The 17633-nt window shown below is 28.5% G+C and overlaps 2 protein-coding genes across 3 annotated transcripts in view; one reads left to right on the forward strand and one right to left on the reverse strand.

Moving 5' to 3' along the window:
- The window catches only part of Ac13E (Adenylyl cyclase 13E), a 97913-nt gene extending 91346 nt beyond the window's left edge, over nucleotides 1–6567 (reverse strand). Inside the window, exon 1 of the mRNA XM_075355464.1 lies at nucleotides 6394–6567. The gene's annotated coding sequence lies outside the window, so the exon portion shown is untranslated. The remainder of the gene's footprint in view (nucleotides 1–6393) is intronic.
- Nucleotides 6568–6984: 417 nt separating this feature from the next.
- LOC142318877 (uncharacterized) overlaps nucleotides 6985–17633 on the forward strand; it is a 93733-nt gene continuing 83084 nt past the window's right edge. For both annotated transcript variants that reach the window (XM_075355465.1, XM_075355466.1), the window contains exons 1-3: nucleotides 6985–7421; nucleotides 10431–10606; nucleotides 12752–12926. In XM_075355465.1, coding sequence (XP_075211580.1) covers nucleotides 7323–7421; nucleotides 10431–10606; nucleotides 12752–12926 — 450 coding nt within the window. In that variant the 5' untranslated portion in view covers nucleotides 6985–7322. The remainder of the gene's footprint in view (nucleotides 7422–10430; nucleotides 10607–12751; nucleotides 12927–17633) is intronic.

Raw genomic sequence — 17633 nt, forward strand, 5'->3', positions numbered from 1 at the left:
GAGAGTGGAAGAAGTGTTAAGAGAAGATCAATTTGGCTTCAGGAAAAGTATAGGGACAAGGGAAGCAATTTTAGGCCTCAGATTAATAGTAGAAGGAAGATTAAAGAAAAACAAACCAACATACTTGGCGTTTATAGACCTAGAAAAGGCATTCTATAACGTAGACTGGAATAAAATGTTCAGCATTTTAAAAAAGTTAGGGTTCAAATACAGAGATAGAAGAACAATTGCTAACATGTACAGGAACCAAACAGCAACAGTAATAATTGAAGAACATAAGAAAGACGCCGTAATAAGAAAGGGAGTCCGACAAGGATGTTCCCTATCTCCGTTACTTTTTAATCTTTACATGGATCTAGCAGTTAATGATGTTAAAGAACAATTTAGATTCGGAGTAACAGTACAAGGTGAAAAGATAAAGATGCTACGATTTGCTGATGATATAGTAATTCTAGCCGAGAATAAAAAGGATTTAGAAGAAACAATGAACGGCATAGATGAAGTCCTACGCAAGAACTATCACATGAAAATAAACAAGAACAAAACGAAAGTAATGAAATGTAGTAGAAATAACAAAGATGGACCACTGAATGTGAAAATAGGAGGAGAAAAGATTATGGAGGTAGAAGAATTTTGTTATTTGGGAAGTAGAATTACTAAAGATGGACGAAGCAGGAGCGATATAAAATGCCGAATAGCACAAGCGAAACGAGCCTTCAGTAAGAAATATAATTTGTTTACATCAAAAATTAATTTAAATGTCAGGAAAAGATTTTTGAAAGTATATGTTTGGAGTGTCGCTTTATATGGAAGTGAAACTTGGACAATCGGGAATATCTGAGAAGAAAAGATTAGAAGCTTTTGAAATATGGTGCTATAGGAGACTGTTAAAAATCAGATGGGTGGATAAAGTGACAAATGAAGAGGTATTGCGACAAAACAGATGAAGAAAGAAGCATTTGGAAAAATATAGTTAAAAGAAGAGACAGACTTATAGGCCACATACCAAGGCATCCTGGAATAGTCGCTTTAATATTGGAAGGACAGGTAGAAGGAAAAAATTGTGTAGGCAGGCCACGTTTGGAATATGTAAAACAAATTTTTAGGGATGTAGAGGGTGTACTGAAATGAAACGACTAGCACTAGATAGGGAATCTTGGAGAGCTGCATCAAACCAGTCAAATGACTAAAGACAAAAAAAAAATACTACTTACACACCCATGTGGGCTAAAAATCACATAGAACCTCAAGAACACAATAACTAATGCACAGATGAATATAACAATCATTGACTCGCTACACACAAAATAAATAAAAAATAGCTAATAAGGCATAAGCAGTACTAGATGACCAGTACACATCTAATGCACTTTTTGACCATATCTTAATTAAGAGTAATAAAATAATCAGGAATGTCACCTGATGTCAACCTGAAAAACAGAAATAAGAGCATTACTGAAGATAGCTGGAAGGGCAGCTGAAAGGATTACAATGTATAATTAGTTAATGTATTATAAAAATAGTCATGAAATTGAAAGAAACTGTACTCATGTAGTCAGAGAAGAGAAATTATTTTTGAGAGGGGCAAGATAAGATTTTTATGAAAACCCAGAAGAAGAAAGTGTTAAACAGGAATTGATAGAAATTAGCAAATAAGAATAAATAATACTGCACCATTCTTAAATTGAATTAGAAATAAAAAAAATATTTTTTATCTATGATTAAATCTATTGGACTTAAAATATTTAATTAACATCAGAAGCCGTGAATGCTATGGGTGGAACCATTTTTGAGCAACCACTTTTCCCAAAAGATTGGTTGATTAGGTCAGAAAAGCATGTCTTAACCTCCACTGGTGGGACTTTTTAGGTGAAAATCTCATTTGGACAACTAAACATAGCATACCTTCAAGGCTCATAACTTTGATTGTTATCTTGTTAGATTTATCTGGCCAAATTTAATCATGGAAATGGCTTCTAATGAAAGTAATTACCCTGAAGACAACATTGGGTATTCGGATGCCATGAAGCCCAACCGTCTGAAGCTACTAAGAGAATCATCAGAGCTCCAATGGAAAGATCTAGTTTATACAACATAAATTCACTTATTCATATTGGAAAATTAAAACTACTAACATCAGGATTGAAAAGATTAAATATATCAATATTAGCTCTTCAAATAAAAACATGATTCCTAGAAGAAGAAACAATAGAATCAGATGGAGTCAAGAATATTTTTGAAGGAAAAATTGGAAAAAAATATAATGAAAAACAATGCCACATCTATTTCTAAATTTGGTTGAATAATTTCAAAAGTGTTAACTTCATATTATCTCTACTATCTATTAAATCAACCAATAAAATTACACATTAAACAATTGTCATCCCACTATAAATGAAGACAATAAAAAAAAACAAGAAAAAGTAGAAGAATTTTGGAAAACTTTAGAAGATGAAATTCTGAAATTACCAACCAATATTAAACCAATTAAGATACTAATGGGTGATTTTAATGCCCAACTAGGTAAAGAAAAGAAACGTAATAAAATCATTGGAAATTATCCTGCACACAGAAGAACCAACCAAAATGGTGAAAGATTAATAAGATTGTGTTAAAATTTAAAAATAATGTCCACTCATTTTAAAGCACAATCCAAAAAGAAAAAGACATGAGTATCTCTGAATCTAATGTTGGGCGAATTTCAATGGGATGGCATAGCAATCTTAACCACTGTTACAAGGAAATACAGAATGTTAAAGTACAAAATCTTTAAATGTAACTTCACACCATTACCTCTCTCAAATGAAAATGAACTTCACTCCTAATAAAAAAACAACAAAAGAATAAATCCCAGGGTTTGATACTGATCTTTTTTGAACATTTAACTTTTTTTTTGAATACTAAAAATATGAATTCCAAATAATCTTAACACTCAGAATTCATGGGATGAAGCAACAAATAGTTTAATTCACAATGCATAAACTTGGCGGCAAAAACGCTTCATAAAAAACAAAAACAGTGGTCAGAGAAATGTATAACAGCAGTACAAAACAGACTTAGTTTTGGAAATTGTGGAATTCACACAAAACAAAAGAAAAATCTTAACTGTATAGTAAAATTAATTAAGATAAAATTATCAGAAATCAAAAAAAGAAAATTTTTTAAATTACAAAAACTGAAATTAGAAAATTTAAAAAAATAACACAAGAGAAAAGTTTTTCAAACAAGGACCTCAAACTACAATGCACCAAGTGTGTGCTTTAGGGGGAAACATGGGTCATTGGCATTAAGCAATAAGGAAAATTGTGAAATTCTAATAAAATTATTTTTATAACCTTTAAAATTGTGAAACTCCTAAAAAAATTATCTTTCATTAAAAATCGTCATAATCCAAATTCTAAATTTTCAACCAAAGAAATTAACGAAATCATTAAACTAATGAAAAATAACAAATCTTCAGGTAAATATGGAGTTATTACAGAGTTATGGAGGTATACAAATGATGAATTTATAGCAGGTGTAACCAAACGTTTTGAAAAAATTTGGCAAAATGAAGTCATACCAGAAAGTTGGAAATCTGCTTCAATCCATTCTCTACATAAAAAATGCCCAAAGATGTAAATAACTGTAGAGGAATTTCACTACTTCCAATAACATATTTACCAAATTCTTATTAAACAGACTAGAACCACAAGTTGATTCCGAAAATTGAAGAATACCAAGGAAGATTTAGAAAAGGTAGATCATGTCAAGAACAAAAATTCTAAGTCTAAAATTAATAATTAAAATTCACATGTTACAAAACAGACCAATGTTCAATTCATTTATAGATTTTCAAAATGTGTATGGCTCTGTGAATTTAAAAAAAAAACATTAATTAAATGTTTAAAAGAATATGTAGTTGATCTAAAGACAGTTAACCTTTTAAAACTTTCTATTACAGTTACGATTTCCAAAGTTAAATTCTGGGGGGAAATTAGCAAACCATTCCGAATCAAAACAGGACTTAAGACAGGGAGTTGGTCTATCACCTGTACTTTTCAATACTGTATTAGATAAAATTATGAAAACATTCTGAGAGAAGAATAACAAAGGAATAAGACTGGGCACCAAAAAGTAGGATACCAGTTAAATGTTTAGCATTTACTGATGATTTAGCTTTAATAGCACAATCAGAAGAAGAAACAATTACCCAAATTGAAGACCTTAAAATTATAACTTAACAGGCTAGTTTACAAATTAAATTTTCAAAAACAGAAATCAAGATAAAAATTAAAAACTTTAACAAAAAAATATTCCATACCAAATTTGGAAATATTAGAACAACTAATACTTTTTAAAATATTTAGAGGAAATAATTAGTTGCAATGGGGCAGACAAAACTTCTTTAGAAAGTTAACTAGCAAAGTTAAAAAAAATTTGCATTTTTAACTAAAAATGTTTATCCATCAATCCCAAAATTACAACACTGCAACAGAGTAGAAATTCAACCTGTCATTCTTTAAGGTATAGAAAAAATTTACTTTACAAACAGGAAAAACTATAAAAATTATAAAGAATCCTTAGAAAAAATTATACTAAAAAGACTAAAGTACTTATAAGTTAAGATCAAAAATATATCAAAATATAAATACAACAAAAGCAGTTTGTAGAAAAAGAAAATTAAGATTTCTTGGACATACAAGAATGAATGAATCTAACGTGAACAAACAAATCTTTGATAGAATTTGGAAATATAAAAATCAATAAGTTTACATCAACCAAAAATAGAATGAAAAAATTCAATGTAACTCAAGAAAGTTTTTCAAACAGAGATAAATTTAGAAAGTTCTTATAAAATCTAAACATACCTGAGGAACAGGTATGAAGTACCTGTGGTAAGCACAGTGGTAGGAAGTGTACAGAAGAAACAAAAAGATGAAAATAATTTGGGAAGAAAAAAGAAAAGTCAAAAAGTGATATTTCTGCGATCCTTTGATGGTCTATTCGCATAAAAACGGAAATCACAAAAAATCGAACTTCTAATATATCTTTTGGAATTCCTTTAAAAAGTCAGAATGAGTGAGTTATCAATCACGGTACTAAACTGACTGTCAGATCAATCTTTGACACTCATAAATATGAATCGTGGAGATCAACACAAACTAAAAAAAATTAATTGTCACAAAAGTTCTACATTACCCATGCAACTATATTCACAAATGATACCTTTGATAAAAATACTTTTTTCAATAAAAAATATTAATATCTAATAAACCAAACAACACAACTATTTTTGTGTAACACAGCATACTATTTTGATATATGAAAAGAAAAATTAGGGTCTTATGCTTTAATTTCCACTTTTTAAAAAAATATATTTGACAATTTTTTTTTAAAGAACTTCGCAATAATTTATTTAAAAAATTTTCTTTTACTCAACCAAGGTAACAATAATGTTTTTGTAATGAGCTGTAAAAAAAAGACCTAATAATAATTTTAAAAATCTGATTTTTAAAATATGTAAAAATAATTTGTACTCAATTTCCATTTTAAGCTATAATAAATCAATGCAATAACTAACTTTTTGCACTCTTTTAATTTATTTGGAATTTCTATATATATTTTTTAATTATTATTTACTTTATATTTACAATATTTGAATACTTTATATTTTTTTGCAATATGGTACATTTTACATACTGTAACTACTTCTGTTGTTTTTATAACTAATTTTGTATTTAGTGACTCTGTGATAAGGTTCTACCTGGTTTCTGCTGATTTACTTAAACAAATGGTGGGGCAGTTTCTTTTTTTAATTTGTGGTGTATCTCACCAACCAATACTGGAATTATATACATAATGTATAATTATACACCAATCTAATTAAAATATTTATTTATATTTCATTCAGTTATTATTTGTATCACAATATTACAAGTGCAGAATGTTACTAGCAAAAGTACAGTAATGTATATAAGATAATACAAGATTATCAAATAATGTTACATTATCATAAAATAAGTTAGATGATATTGGAATTAGTAATCATATAAAGTTTAATGTACTATATTACACAATAAATTATTAAATAGTGATGTAATGTAACGATACTCAGAAACGTAACTCTATCATTCGCAGTATCCATATACACTCTACAAATCATGGCTATACAATAATTCAGTTGCAACTACAATAGGTTAGCAATCTACAAATAACATATTAAAAAAGATAAAATGTTTGGGAAACGTAAGTCAACAGAGTAGTAGGAACGAAAAAATGAAAAAAAAATCGTCGAAAAAACTGCAAACCCCTGAAAAAATGTATTTAAAAACAAAGATGTACAAAAAGAACGACTTTTAAATTTTATCATACTGAACCAACATAAAATACTGGTCAAAATTTTAACTTTACCTTCATAATAAAGTTTAGTACATCAGAATCAAACAAAACGCAAGTCAAAAAAATACACAACCATCACAATTATACGTAACGACTTTTAAGGCAAAACATGCTAATCCATGTTACTCCACAGATAAAAGTAATAAGGTAGCAGTAAATCATAACAAAAATACATAACCGGCACAGGTGACGTTAAGAAAAATGTCGATAGTAAATTAAATATATCGAGTAATAATAAATAGGTAGTATATATAAATTATATACATATCGATACCTTAAAACTTGACAAAGAGGTAAAGTAGGTCAAAAATATGTTACTCATAACTTTATTATCAAACACTTTTTTGGTTTAAAAAATTCCAAAAAACGCACTGAAAGAATTATATTATTATTGAGTATAAAAGTTATATTTAAATACCTTAACTGAGCACAAATATTTTTCTAGTTTCAGATACTTCACTTACTGATTTAACTTGAAGGGCTGATTTTTCATGAAGAAAACAAAAAACCTTTAGCAGTCTTTAAATATGTAAAATAGACATTTATCATCAATTTCGTCATCGCCCAATTCGTATTTACTTTTGCACAGGTATCGACTGCAATATGTAGTCAGCTGATGTTCTGCTTAACACTTTTGACAACTATATCCGGATGTTTTTTTTTAATGTGTAGTCTGAGTATTATGAAATAAATTATTGAAATGTTGATTAAATTATCAGTATTTGATCGAAATTTTATCTTAAGCTTCTTTATACTGATAAAAGTACTACTATAGTGAATGGATTTTTTGATGTATCCAGAAGTTAAAAAAAGGACGTAACCTGTCGATGTATTACTCGGTTTAAAAATTTTTAATTTAGTATTTTTTTGAGTTAATTCTTAGTAATTAATTTTTTTCTATGTATTTTTTTTATTATTGTTTAGTTTGAAATTAACGCATAATGGAAGAAGAGAACGTCCAACAAAAGTCCAACCTCCCTGATTTTGAAACGTATAAGGGTAGGTTGGAACAGCAGGAGGCTACAAAATTAAAAGCAGAGGTAATGTAAAAAAAAATATATATATTCTGAAATATCGTTATTGATCAACAACAGAGTATTTCGTATAGTTATGTGGTTTATAAATGAATAGAGTTAAAATATTTGTGACATATGTTACATGAAAGTACTGAAAACAGATGCAACGATATGATTAGTGTTTTCGTTAGTTTGGCTGCTGTGAGAAACTTTGTTAATAAATTTATTCAAGCTACCTGGAGGTTATATTGTTTATCTTAAGATAAATAACCTATAGGCCCATTCTAGATTTATTTTTGTATTAAACCTTTATTTATTCATAACCTTACAAAATGTGATAGTATCTATTTCTAATTGTTTAGGGAAGTAATGCAAAAGACCCATAGTTATAATAATTAAATTAAAACTTTGAATTGTATTCACTTTAATAATCTGTCAGTTTTATGCTGCTGCAGATATTGCTACATAATCTTTCTTTAAACTTGGAAGTGTCTTGAAAACCTAATATGCAATACCTTAAATACTCTCTTCATACTTGTGTAGTATCACATGAGGGATTTGAAAATCCTATTTTAGTGTAAAATGTATTTTCATTTTTAAGGTCATGTTATTGTCTTGCAAATTTAAACGATTAAATTATGCATTGTAATAATTATTAAACATGCAAGGTATTGAGAATGTATTAATTACTTCTATTTTCGAATACTTCCACTTATAAGTAAATAAAGTTTTGTACAAAAAAATGTTTTAACAAATTACAACAGTTGATTTATTCTGTATTATTGAGTTTTTACCCCCACCCACAAAAAAATGAAAGTTATTAAAATTTCACATTATTTACTGCAATTTTAGAAATGGGTACTTACGTATTAACGCCACCGCAGCTACAGCTTTATTTAAAATTGAGTATTTATTTTATTGAGTCTCTTTATTAATTTTAAGAAATGTTATTTATATTTATTTATTTTATAAATATAATTTAACCAACTTAACCTACACTCACTAACCTTGACTAATTAACACCGTAATTTTTTGAGTATTTATTTAATAAATTCAGTAATTATTGCAATTATTTATTATTTAAGTAACAATTCAGTAATTATTGTTCAGTAATAAATAATTGCAATAATTACTGAATTTATTAAATAAATACTCAAAAAATTACGGTGTTAATTAGTCAAGGTTAGCGAGCGTGGGTTAAGTTTGGTTAAATTATATTTATAAAATAAATATATTAAAATTAATAAAGAGACTGTTTTGAATCTATGTTAAACTCTATATCGGCCCATTTTCCACCGAAATCCAATTGACTACTTTGTTTTTAAATAAAGCTGTAGCTGCGGTGGCGTTAATACATAAGTACCTAGAAATGTTATTAGAATAACTTCATATTGATGTAATTAATATTCCAAAGTAATTTCTGTATAAATGAGCATATGAACTTAGTGAGTAACCATAGGAAAATACTGAAGCCTTTTTTGAAAATTAATTATTTTCAAAAAATTAAGTTATATTTCTGATAACTGCAAAGCCAAGAGTTGTGGCAAAATTAAAAAAAAGAACGAGTAGTTTATTGATGTTTTTGTCATAAGCTGATAAAATACCTCTGATTTTTTTTTACACACCCAGATAATTCAGTTATAAGGAGTTAAAAATACAGTTCTGACATTTAATTCCTTTTACTATTTATTATTAATGATTACAATTTCTGCTTTATACAAAAATAAAACAAAGAAAAATATATAATTTATAGAATTATGTAAAATTTATAAATATGTGATTTAATTAAAAATAAATAACTTATGAAGTTAGAAATCTTAACTTGTAAGTCTACAGTAATGGAATTTTATTAATTGCAAGCTGGAATTGTTTGCCATTAAAGATGCCTTTTGAATTTTACAGTTAAAAGTGTAGCTATTTGATTATGTAAATGAACAAAAAGTGGATATTTATTTGGATGAATAAGTTTAATATTTCTTGTCTAATTATCATTTATTAGTGGTAAATAATTTTTTGTGTTTAATGTTTAATTGATGGATCATTGTCCATTAGCTATTCTTCATGAATTAATTAAAATGAAACTATAATCTAGTATGTATGATCTGTATTTAGAGCAATATTCATTTTGCTTTTCAGAAGAATTCTGGTCAGGTGTGGCATTTTTCATACGCTACAAATTTCCCATCCTATATTCCTAGTCACAAGCTTAGGGTTGCTTCCACTTAACACAATGAATTAATTATAAAAAAAATATAATTAAAATAGTGTTCTAATTACAGTGGATGCTCTACATATTCAGCATTTAAAATGTAGTTCCATGTGTAGAACTCATAACATATAAGCATGCAGAATAAACTTAATTTAAGAAATTACATACTGAATGAAAACTTAATCTGCAATCCCAGTTATATAGAAAATTGAAAATTGGATCTTCAGTTTTTAAATGAAGGTAAAAACAGTATCGATCTTTGTTTCTAATATACACAATTTTTTTCCAAAATAACATAAAAATTTTCCCTTGTGTAATGTATTGCTTACTTTAAATAATGTGTTCCAGTTTTTCTTATGGCATGAAACATATTAAGCACCTAAAATTCAAGAGGCATCAGTCAGTCCTTTTCTTTGAGAACAACATTTAGTGTATAGTCCATCTCTGTAGGAACATATTATTGTCACTTGTATAGTTCATTTCACATAACTTTGGGTCATATGACATACAGATGTGCATAAGTAAATTAAGTCATGTGAATAAGATAGTAATTGTTGATTGGAATAATTGGTTTCTAAGAATAATGTTTCTAGAATAAGGATGTCAGTCATTTTTCATAGTATGGCTACTGTGTTTTATGTCAATTCACTTACAAGCCAAAAGTTAAAGCATGTAACAGGAAATACATAATTAAAATTGTGTTTTTTATTATTGAAAATAGAATTTTAATCAAAACATTAAAAAAGTAACTAAAATGAGGGTTTAATGCATCTGGTACTATATATTGTTAATCAATTTTGAGTTAACTTATTTATTGTTTTCAGCAAATTGTAAGCACACTTTCTCGTATTAAAGCTAGAGAAAAAGCATCAAGAAGACGTTTTTCAACTCGTGATGAATCAACAATGATCATTTCCTCTGGTGATAAAAAATTGCCATCTGCTAATAGTGCTGTTAAAGAAAAAAGTAATTTACTAAAACGTAAATTAGAGGAAGACCGGTATGTAGCTGTATTATTTAACAGTTATTGTTTGTAGTTAATTCATTTGTAAAGATTAAGTTATGATTTTTTTTATATTTTCTAAAAAGTGAAAATATTTGTAATGAAGTCTAGCATTGCATTTTTTATGTTACATTATTTCTTCAGTTTTTTATCAAGAGGTTCTTATGTAATACAAATTGTAAATTAAAATTTATTTCTACAAAATGAAAATTCCTTCTCCTTGAAGAAGTCAAATATACGGGTGTTGTTTACTGTTATTATTAGAATTTTCATTCATTTCCTCAGTAATGTGCTATATAACCATACGCTCATTAGTATTGCAGAGAATTAGAGAGAGGAATAAGTTTTAACAGAACAATAACATTGATCCTTTAAAATTAAAAAGTACTTAAAATAAATTTTTGATTAATTTTTAAGGTTATTATTCTTTATTTCAAATGTTAATTTTTTCTGTTTCATTTTGATTGTATTTTGTTGCTTTCTGGATGGTACATCATTACTCTCTAATACTAGAGTACTAGGCTAAAAATTTTATATCGGGGAATATGTTTTATCATTCCTTGAGTTCAATAATTTTTATATTTTGATCTGTGCATTAGCAATACTAAAGAGGACATGAATTTATCTTATTCATTACTAATAGTTTGGTTAGGGGTGTATTATATAAAGGTACAATACATACAGAGGTGACTATTGTGTAAAAAATTATTACTAGTTAAAAATTCCTTTATTCTACTAATGATATTATACCTTGTAAAATAAGTATAAATCTTGATCCTGAGTTTATAGCATTTCTTGAAATTAAATTATTTTTGAATGGCATTAATTTTTACATGAACACTATAATAAGCAAATGTAAAAGAAGAGGAAAAAGGGCAGGATTAGGATACTAGAACTGGAAACTATATAATCTCTGGTGTACGTTCAATGTCTGGTGTAGATTGTAAAATATTGATTATAATCAATTGGTTAACGCACTAAGGACTGAGGAATGGTAGTGTACTATGTAGATTGTAAAATGGAAATTAATGATGATTTCAACGGCAATTGAAAGAATAGAAGTTTTATAGGATGGGAAAATATTTTGAAGTGGGTCAATAACTACCAGTATTTGGGCTTGTCCTTAAATAAAAGAAGTGAAAACTTGATGAAGAAATTTAGAACTATAAGCATGCTGAATAAACTTACTTTAAGAATTTATTTAAATTTAAAATTTAATCTGCAATCCCAATTATATAGAACATTATGTAGAAGAACTCATACCAAGAGTGAAGAAGGATAGTTAATAAATCATTATCATTTAAGCGACACAAACAAAAGGATAAAAATTGATTTATGTAGGCAAGAATAAAAGTTTATGAATTTGTTAATTATTGTCAGATTTATCAATTGTGGTACAGCTAATATGAAAAATAAAAAATTGACATTAGAAAAAAGTAGTAAGAAAGCTTGAATAATCAGTAATTATTTATATTATTAAAAGGAAAGTATGATACATTTTTTGCTTCAAACAAAGCTAACGAATCTCCTTAGTATCCAGTTAAAAAGTTTGGTCTTCACATTTTAAGGACTGATAGTTATTAGCAGCTTGGAATTATTGTTATTATTCTTTAGAAAAAGGTATCACATGTAGGATTCATTAACTATTTTTGCTGGAGTAAACAAAGCAAGCAACTCCTAACACAAATTACTGTCTGCAAGAAAAACTTGAATAACTAAAGTTAATCATGACATAAAATTAGAAAGATGATAATGTGATAAAATTTAAACCTTTAAATCATAAAATAAATATCTTCATAGCAATTGAATTACTTTTTAAATGATTTTAAAATTGGGCCAGTGTAACAAAAGTGACTTACATTCCGTGAAGTTGCATAAGAATATATATGAAGTGACTGCAGTAGAAGTTATGTTGTAAAAAGTAAATGAACAAATCTGATTAGACAGAATTACAAGTAAATTTACCCTATCTAAAAATTTCAAATTAATAAAACTTATTCCAATTAAAAGGATATGTACTGACCACATCTTATTTTGTAGGTGAATTTAAATCAGAAACTAATTGTGGGGTTGTGCAGCATAAATTTTTATTGTTCCATTTTATTTTATTGTTAAATAATTTTTTTTTTTTATTTATTTTAGTGCCAAGCTGGAAAGTCAAAGAGGTTCAGAAAATTTTAATAAAGTTAGTGAAGTAGTAGAAACTATAAGAGCACAAATAGAAGATAGAGATAAATTAATGCAACAATTACTTCTAAATGCACAACCTCATGAAATTAAGGAAGATGATGATAGTACTTCAGAATTAATAAAAGAGGTCAATATAAGATAGTATTAAACAGTTTAAAATATATTGTTGTAAGTATAAATAGTTAATAAGAATGCTTTGATTTTTAATGAACCACTTTTAATTTTTAGATGGATTTATGTCATTAACTACAATTACAGCAAAAAAAATCAAAGCAACTTTGATAGAATTAAGTAATTTTCTAAATCATGGTGTTTTTTATACTGTGCTTTTTTCCAGAAGAATATATATCTAGATAGAAAATATTTTCTAGTTTTTCTCTTTTAACTGATTTTTACATAACTAGGATGATGCTTGATAATTTAATTAATTTTGGGGTTCTGCATTTGATTAGTAAGTTGTTGAACAGGATTTATTTTACGGTTGATGAATTCTTATGGGATTTTGAAAATTACAAGTGTTGGCTTATAGAACAGAATATGCTAGACTATTACTTTGATAAAAGTTTCTATTGTAACATTTATTTATTTAGAATAATTTTACTATTAAAAAATTGGTAACCCTAAAGCTTCACTTCATTTGCTTAAAGAAGATGCTTATTTTGATAAGCAGAAGTTTTTACTTCAGTCCATGTGGTTGGATATACAGCACATCTTGAATTCATTAATGATTCAGTGCTTATTTTTATCCATGATAACAGATCCAATATCTAATGCAGGTGTTTGTATTTTTCAGTTTGAGCAAGTAAATGATTCCCTTCAATCAGCTGGTGATTATATGTATTTTTTGTATTGTTTTTGAAAGGTGAAAGGTAACAACATTAGGTATTTTCAGTTGAGTGAGATTTTATTCCCCTGGAATAATTTCAAGTTTAAAAGTAAGTTCTTTGACTTAATTCTTAAATTTTCCAATGGTTTGACCACATAACACATCAAGACCAAGAAAAACTTAATTTTTTTGTAATAACACTGAGGAACAAATTTTTTTTTTAGTGCAAAGATCAAAACATAAATAGAACTTTTCATGCTGAATTCAAATTTGTAAAAACTAGAATTTCTCCCTCATCCTTCTGTTTTTTGTGATATGTGGATAAACTTTAAAAGAAATATAAAAACTTACATGCAAGCAGAACACTGTTCAACTTGCTAAAATGTGGTAGTTGTTTTCCTTTAGTTTGGCATCTGGATCATTCCTCTTTGGCAACCAATAATAATCTGTAAACATTCTTGTGCTTCACTGCCTGGTACCTGTTTTCCTTGACTGATTTTTTGCTGGTGGATGCATTCCCAGTGTTCATCACCGGCAGCAGCGAGATTGTTTGAATGAGATAAAAGAAATCCAGTTTTGTAAGAATGAATTTTAGGGATATATTATGCCCCTTTTGCTTTATGATAATAATTCACCACAGTTTCAAAGTAGGCACAGCACCCAGTCAGACATGGCATTTTTCATGCGCTACATTTCCATATCCCATGCACATGCTTCAACCTTATGTGGCGATATCATCAAGAAAAAAAATGTATTAATCTATTAGCTTAATAATGTGTTGAACATAAATAAAAAATAAGACAAATCAATAAAAATGACAATAACAATAATAATAGTGATCACAACCACAACAATAATAATAATAAATGTCATTAACAAATAATAAACAGTGATTACATACAAAATACAATTTAAAGTAAGGTCAGGATTTATTTACAAGTAGTAAATTTCCAAAAGACATACAATGACCGCTAGTATTTACACCTTTAACAACTGGTATTGTATTACTTCAAAGATAAGATTAGTCTAAACCATAACTATTAATCCCTAAAGAAAGTATTAGAACACCAGCTGTTTGGCCGGCTGTTTGTAGCTAGTCAAGAATCAGGAAACTGGCATTCATCAACTGGCACAAAAATATTGTATTGGTGGCTCGGCTGTATGATATTTTGTTTGATGAAGATTAAATAGGTACTCTGCCTGACTTGTCCCAACTTGCAGCAGAAAGCAGACAACACACTTTGTGTGTATGTATGTACATAAATATATAATACATATTTTGTAAAAAGATTGATTTGGCTGACCTTTGTTTCCATTAATTTCTTATTTGCCCACTCTGGGCTAAACATCCCTTAGTAGGGAAACTGGTTCTCATGGGTTATACGACCACCACTATAAATATATAAAATAAAATAAAAATATATATTTATATACATAAATATGACCCTTATAAATATAATCTAACCAAACTTAACCTACGCTCACTTCGCTCGCTAATGTTGACTAGCTAGCAAAGGTTAGCAAGCAAAGCGAGCATAGGTTAAGTTTGCTTAGATTAATATAATCTAACCAAATGTTTTAATTTTTTTAAACATCATTTTTCCTTCTGAAAACAGGTGGTCTCTGTTTAATCAGAAGGTATCCAAGAGTCTTATAGTGGTGGTTGTGCTAACCTATGAGACCCGGAAAACCTAAAAATTTTTCCCCAAAATAGTTATTTTTCCTTATAAAAAAAATTGTTTGCGGCTTTTTCCCTGGCCAAAATTTCCCCAACCCAGGCTCAATTTACTCTGAACCTCGTTTGAGTGTTCATATATATTCTGCACCCCTGCACCAGTATGCAAATTTTGTTAGCTTCATACAAATGATTATAATTATACAAGCAATAACCACTAAATCACATTAAACCACTAACTAAATCACATTAAAAGTACTTAATACATAGATATTACTAATGTTTTTCATTCTTAACTTAAACTACTTACCGAAATTTGAAATCTGTCTTTATCAGTAAAATGCATACAATGTGATGACTCATTTGTTTGTTTCCATTTTCATTGCGCAGGTGAGGAATGGAGGGGTGGGGTTATATTGTCGCCAGGTCACACCCGGTGGGTCATTGACCCACCGGGTTGGTCTAGTGGTGAACGCGTCTTCCCAAATCAGCTGATTTGGAAGTCGAGAGTTCCAGCGTTCAAGTCCTAGTAAAGCCAGTTATTTTTACACGGATTTGAATACTAGATCGTGGATACCGGTGTTCTTTGGTGGTTGGGTTTCAATTAACCACACATCTCAGGAATGGTTGAACTGAGACTGTACAAGACTACACTTCATTTGCACTCATACATATCATCCTCATTCATCCTCTGAAGAATTATCTAAACGGTAGTTACCGGAGGCTAAACAGGAAAAAGAAAGAAAGGTCACTTGTTATGACCTGTCATCTCATACCTCTCGCTTCAACCCCGTCAATTTATGAGTAGCAAGTGGACTAAGCATCTTATTCTTGTGTTTTTTTTTTGTGATTGTTTATTACGTGATACTTAAGTTTATATATGATTTTTATCCATCATGTTTGTTTATTACTGTGATGTTTAAGTTTATATAGTATATCATGTTTCGTAGTATTTTCAGTAGTGACTGTGGTAGGTAATTGGAACTAATACTACTTAAACATAACATTTAGCTTTGTATTTACCACTTAAGCAATACTTTTGAACATAATAATCAAGTTGTATTTTTTAAAAATTAAGTAGTAAAATACTATGTTATAAATATTTAGCTTATTTAAGTACCTACCTATATATTTTCAATACTCACTTCATTGACAGTGTGTGTAATTATTATCTTCAGTATTTATCTGTAATACAGTGTAATTACCTGTACCGCAATAATATAAAATATAGTTATTTCTTTAAGTGCACAATGTCAACTTTCAAAAGTAAGCAAAAAGTCATTTGTGTGTTTTCTAAGTGGCGAGGAACAAGAGACAAACTTTCAGGTCATGTCTCATCGAAACATCCCGGTGAAAAACCCAGAACAATTGACCATTTTATCAAACCATTAAATGTGACAAGTGGTGTTGAACCTGAACCTGAACCAACAGGTCCTGAAAAATCAGAGGAAGGTGTTAAATCTTGTGGATCTGATGATGAACAATCTAAAAGAAAAGATCTGATTTGGGCACCACATGACTTCCTTGTTCGCCTATTAAATTACATATACACATTTTTTTTTAAATGAAAAGTACATAAAATTTTATTTCATTAACTTATGATATTTTTTCATATTTTTTTTTTTTTAGAATTTATCATAAAACTTTTTTTACAATCACAGGTTAATAATTATTAATAAATCAATATATTTAAATTAAAAAAGAAACTGTAAAAAAAAAAGAGGTGAAGTCTGATTCAAATCGATTTCCCTTCCCCTTCTAAGATCCAAATATTTCATTAATTAAACTTTCATTTGGCTATAACTCTGGAACCAATGAAAATAAGTACCACTTATAACGTATCGTTGAAAAGCTCTCAGTGAGGGCTGATTACTGTAGTTAAGAAAAATCCCAGAATCCATTTTTGTCTTCGGGTTTTGGGCTTTTTTGGACACTTTTGGTTCAGTCCATTGCACTCAAAAAGGGAGGTGCACAACTAGATGTTACAACAGTTCTGAATCCAAAATTTCAACATCCTACATCTAATTGTTTTTGAGTTATGTGAGATACACACAGACATCATGCAGAAACTAGTCAAAATGGATATTTCTGTTGAAATCTGAAAGTTTTTGCAGTCACAATACTTCCTTTCCCTTGTACAAGGAAGTAAAAATAAAGGTTGATGAACAACCAGCCAACCATCCTATGAAAAACCTTCTTGCTCAAAATCCTCTGATGCGCCATTTTTTAAAAAGAAGTGAAAGTGGTTATGAAGGGCAGTTATCTGACTTAGTATCAGCTTTAACAAGTCTAAATGAAAGTTTGATACAGTACTCAGTGCAATTAAGCAGGAA

Source organism: Lycorma delicatula, chromosome 2 (assembly GCF_047948215.1).
Source record: "Lycorma delicatula isolate Av1 chromosome 2, ASM4794821v1, whole genome shotgun sequence".
NCBI classification, from domain to species: domain Eukaryota; kingdom Metazoa; phylum Arthropoda; class Insecta; order Hemiptera; family Fulgoridae; genus Lycorma; species Lycorma delicatula.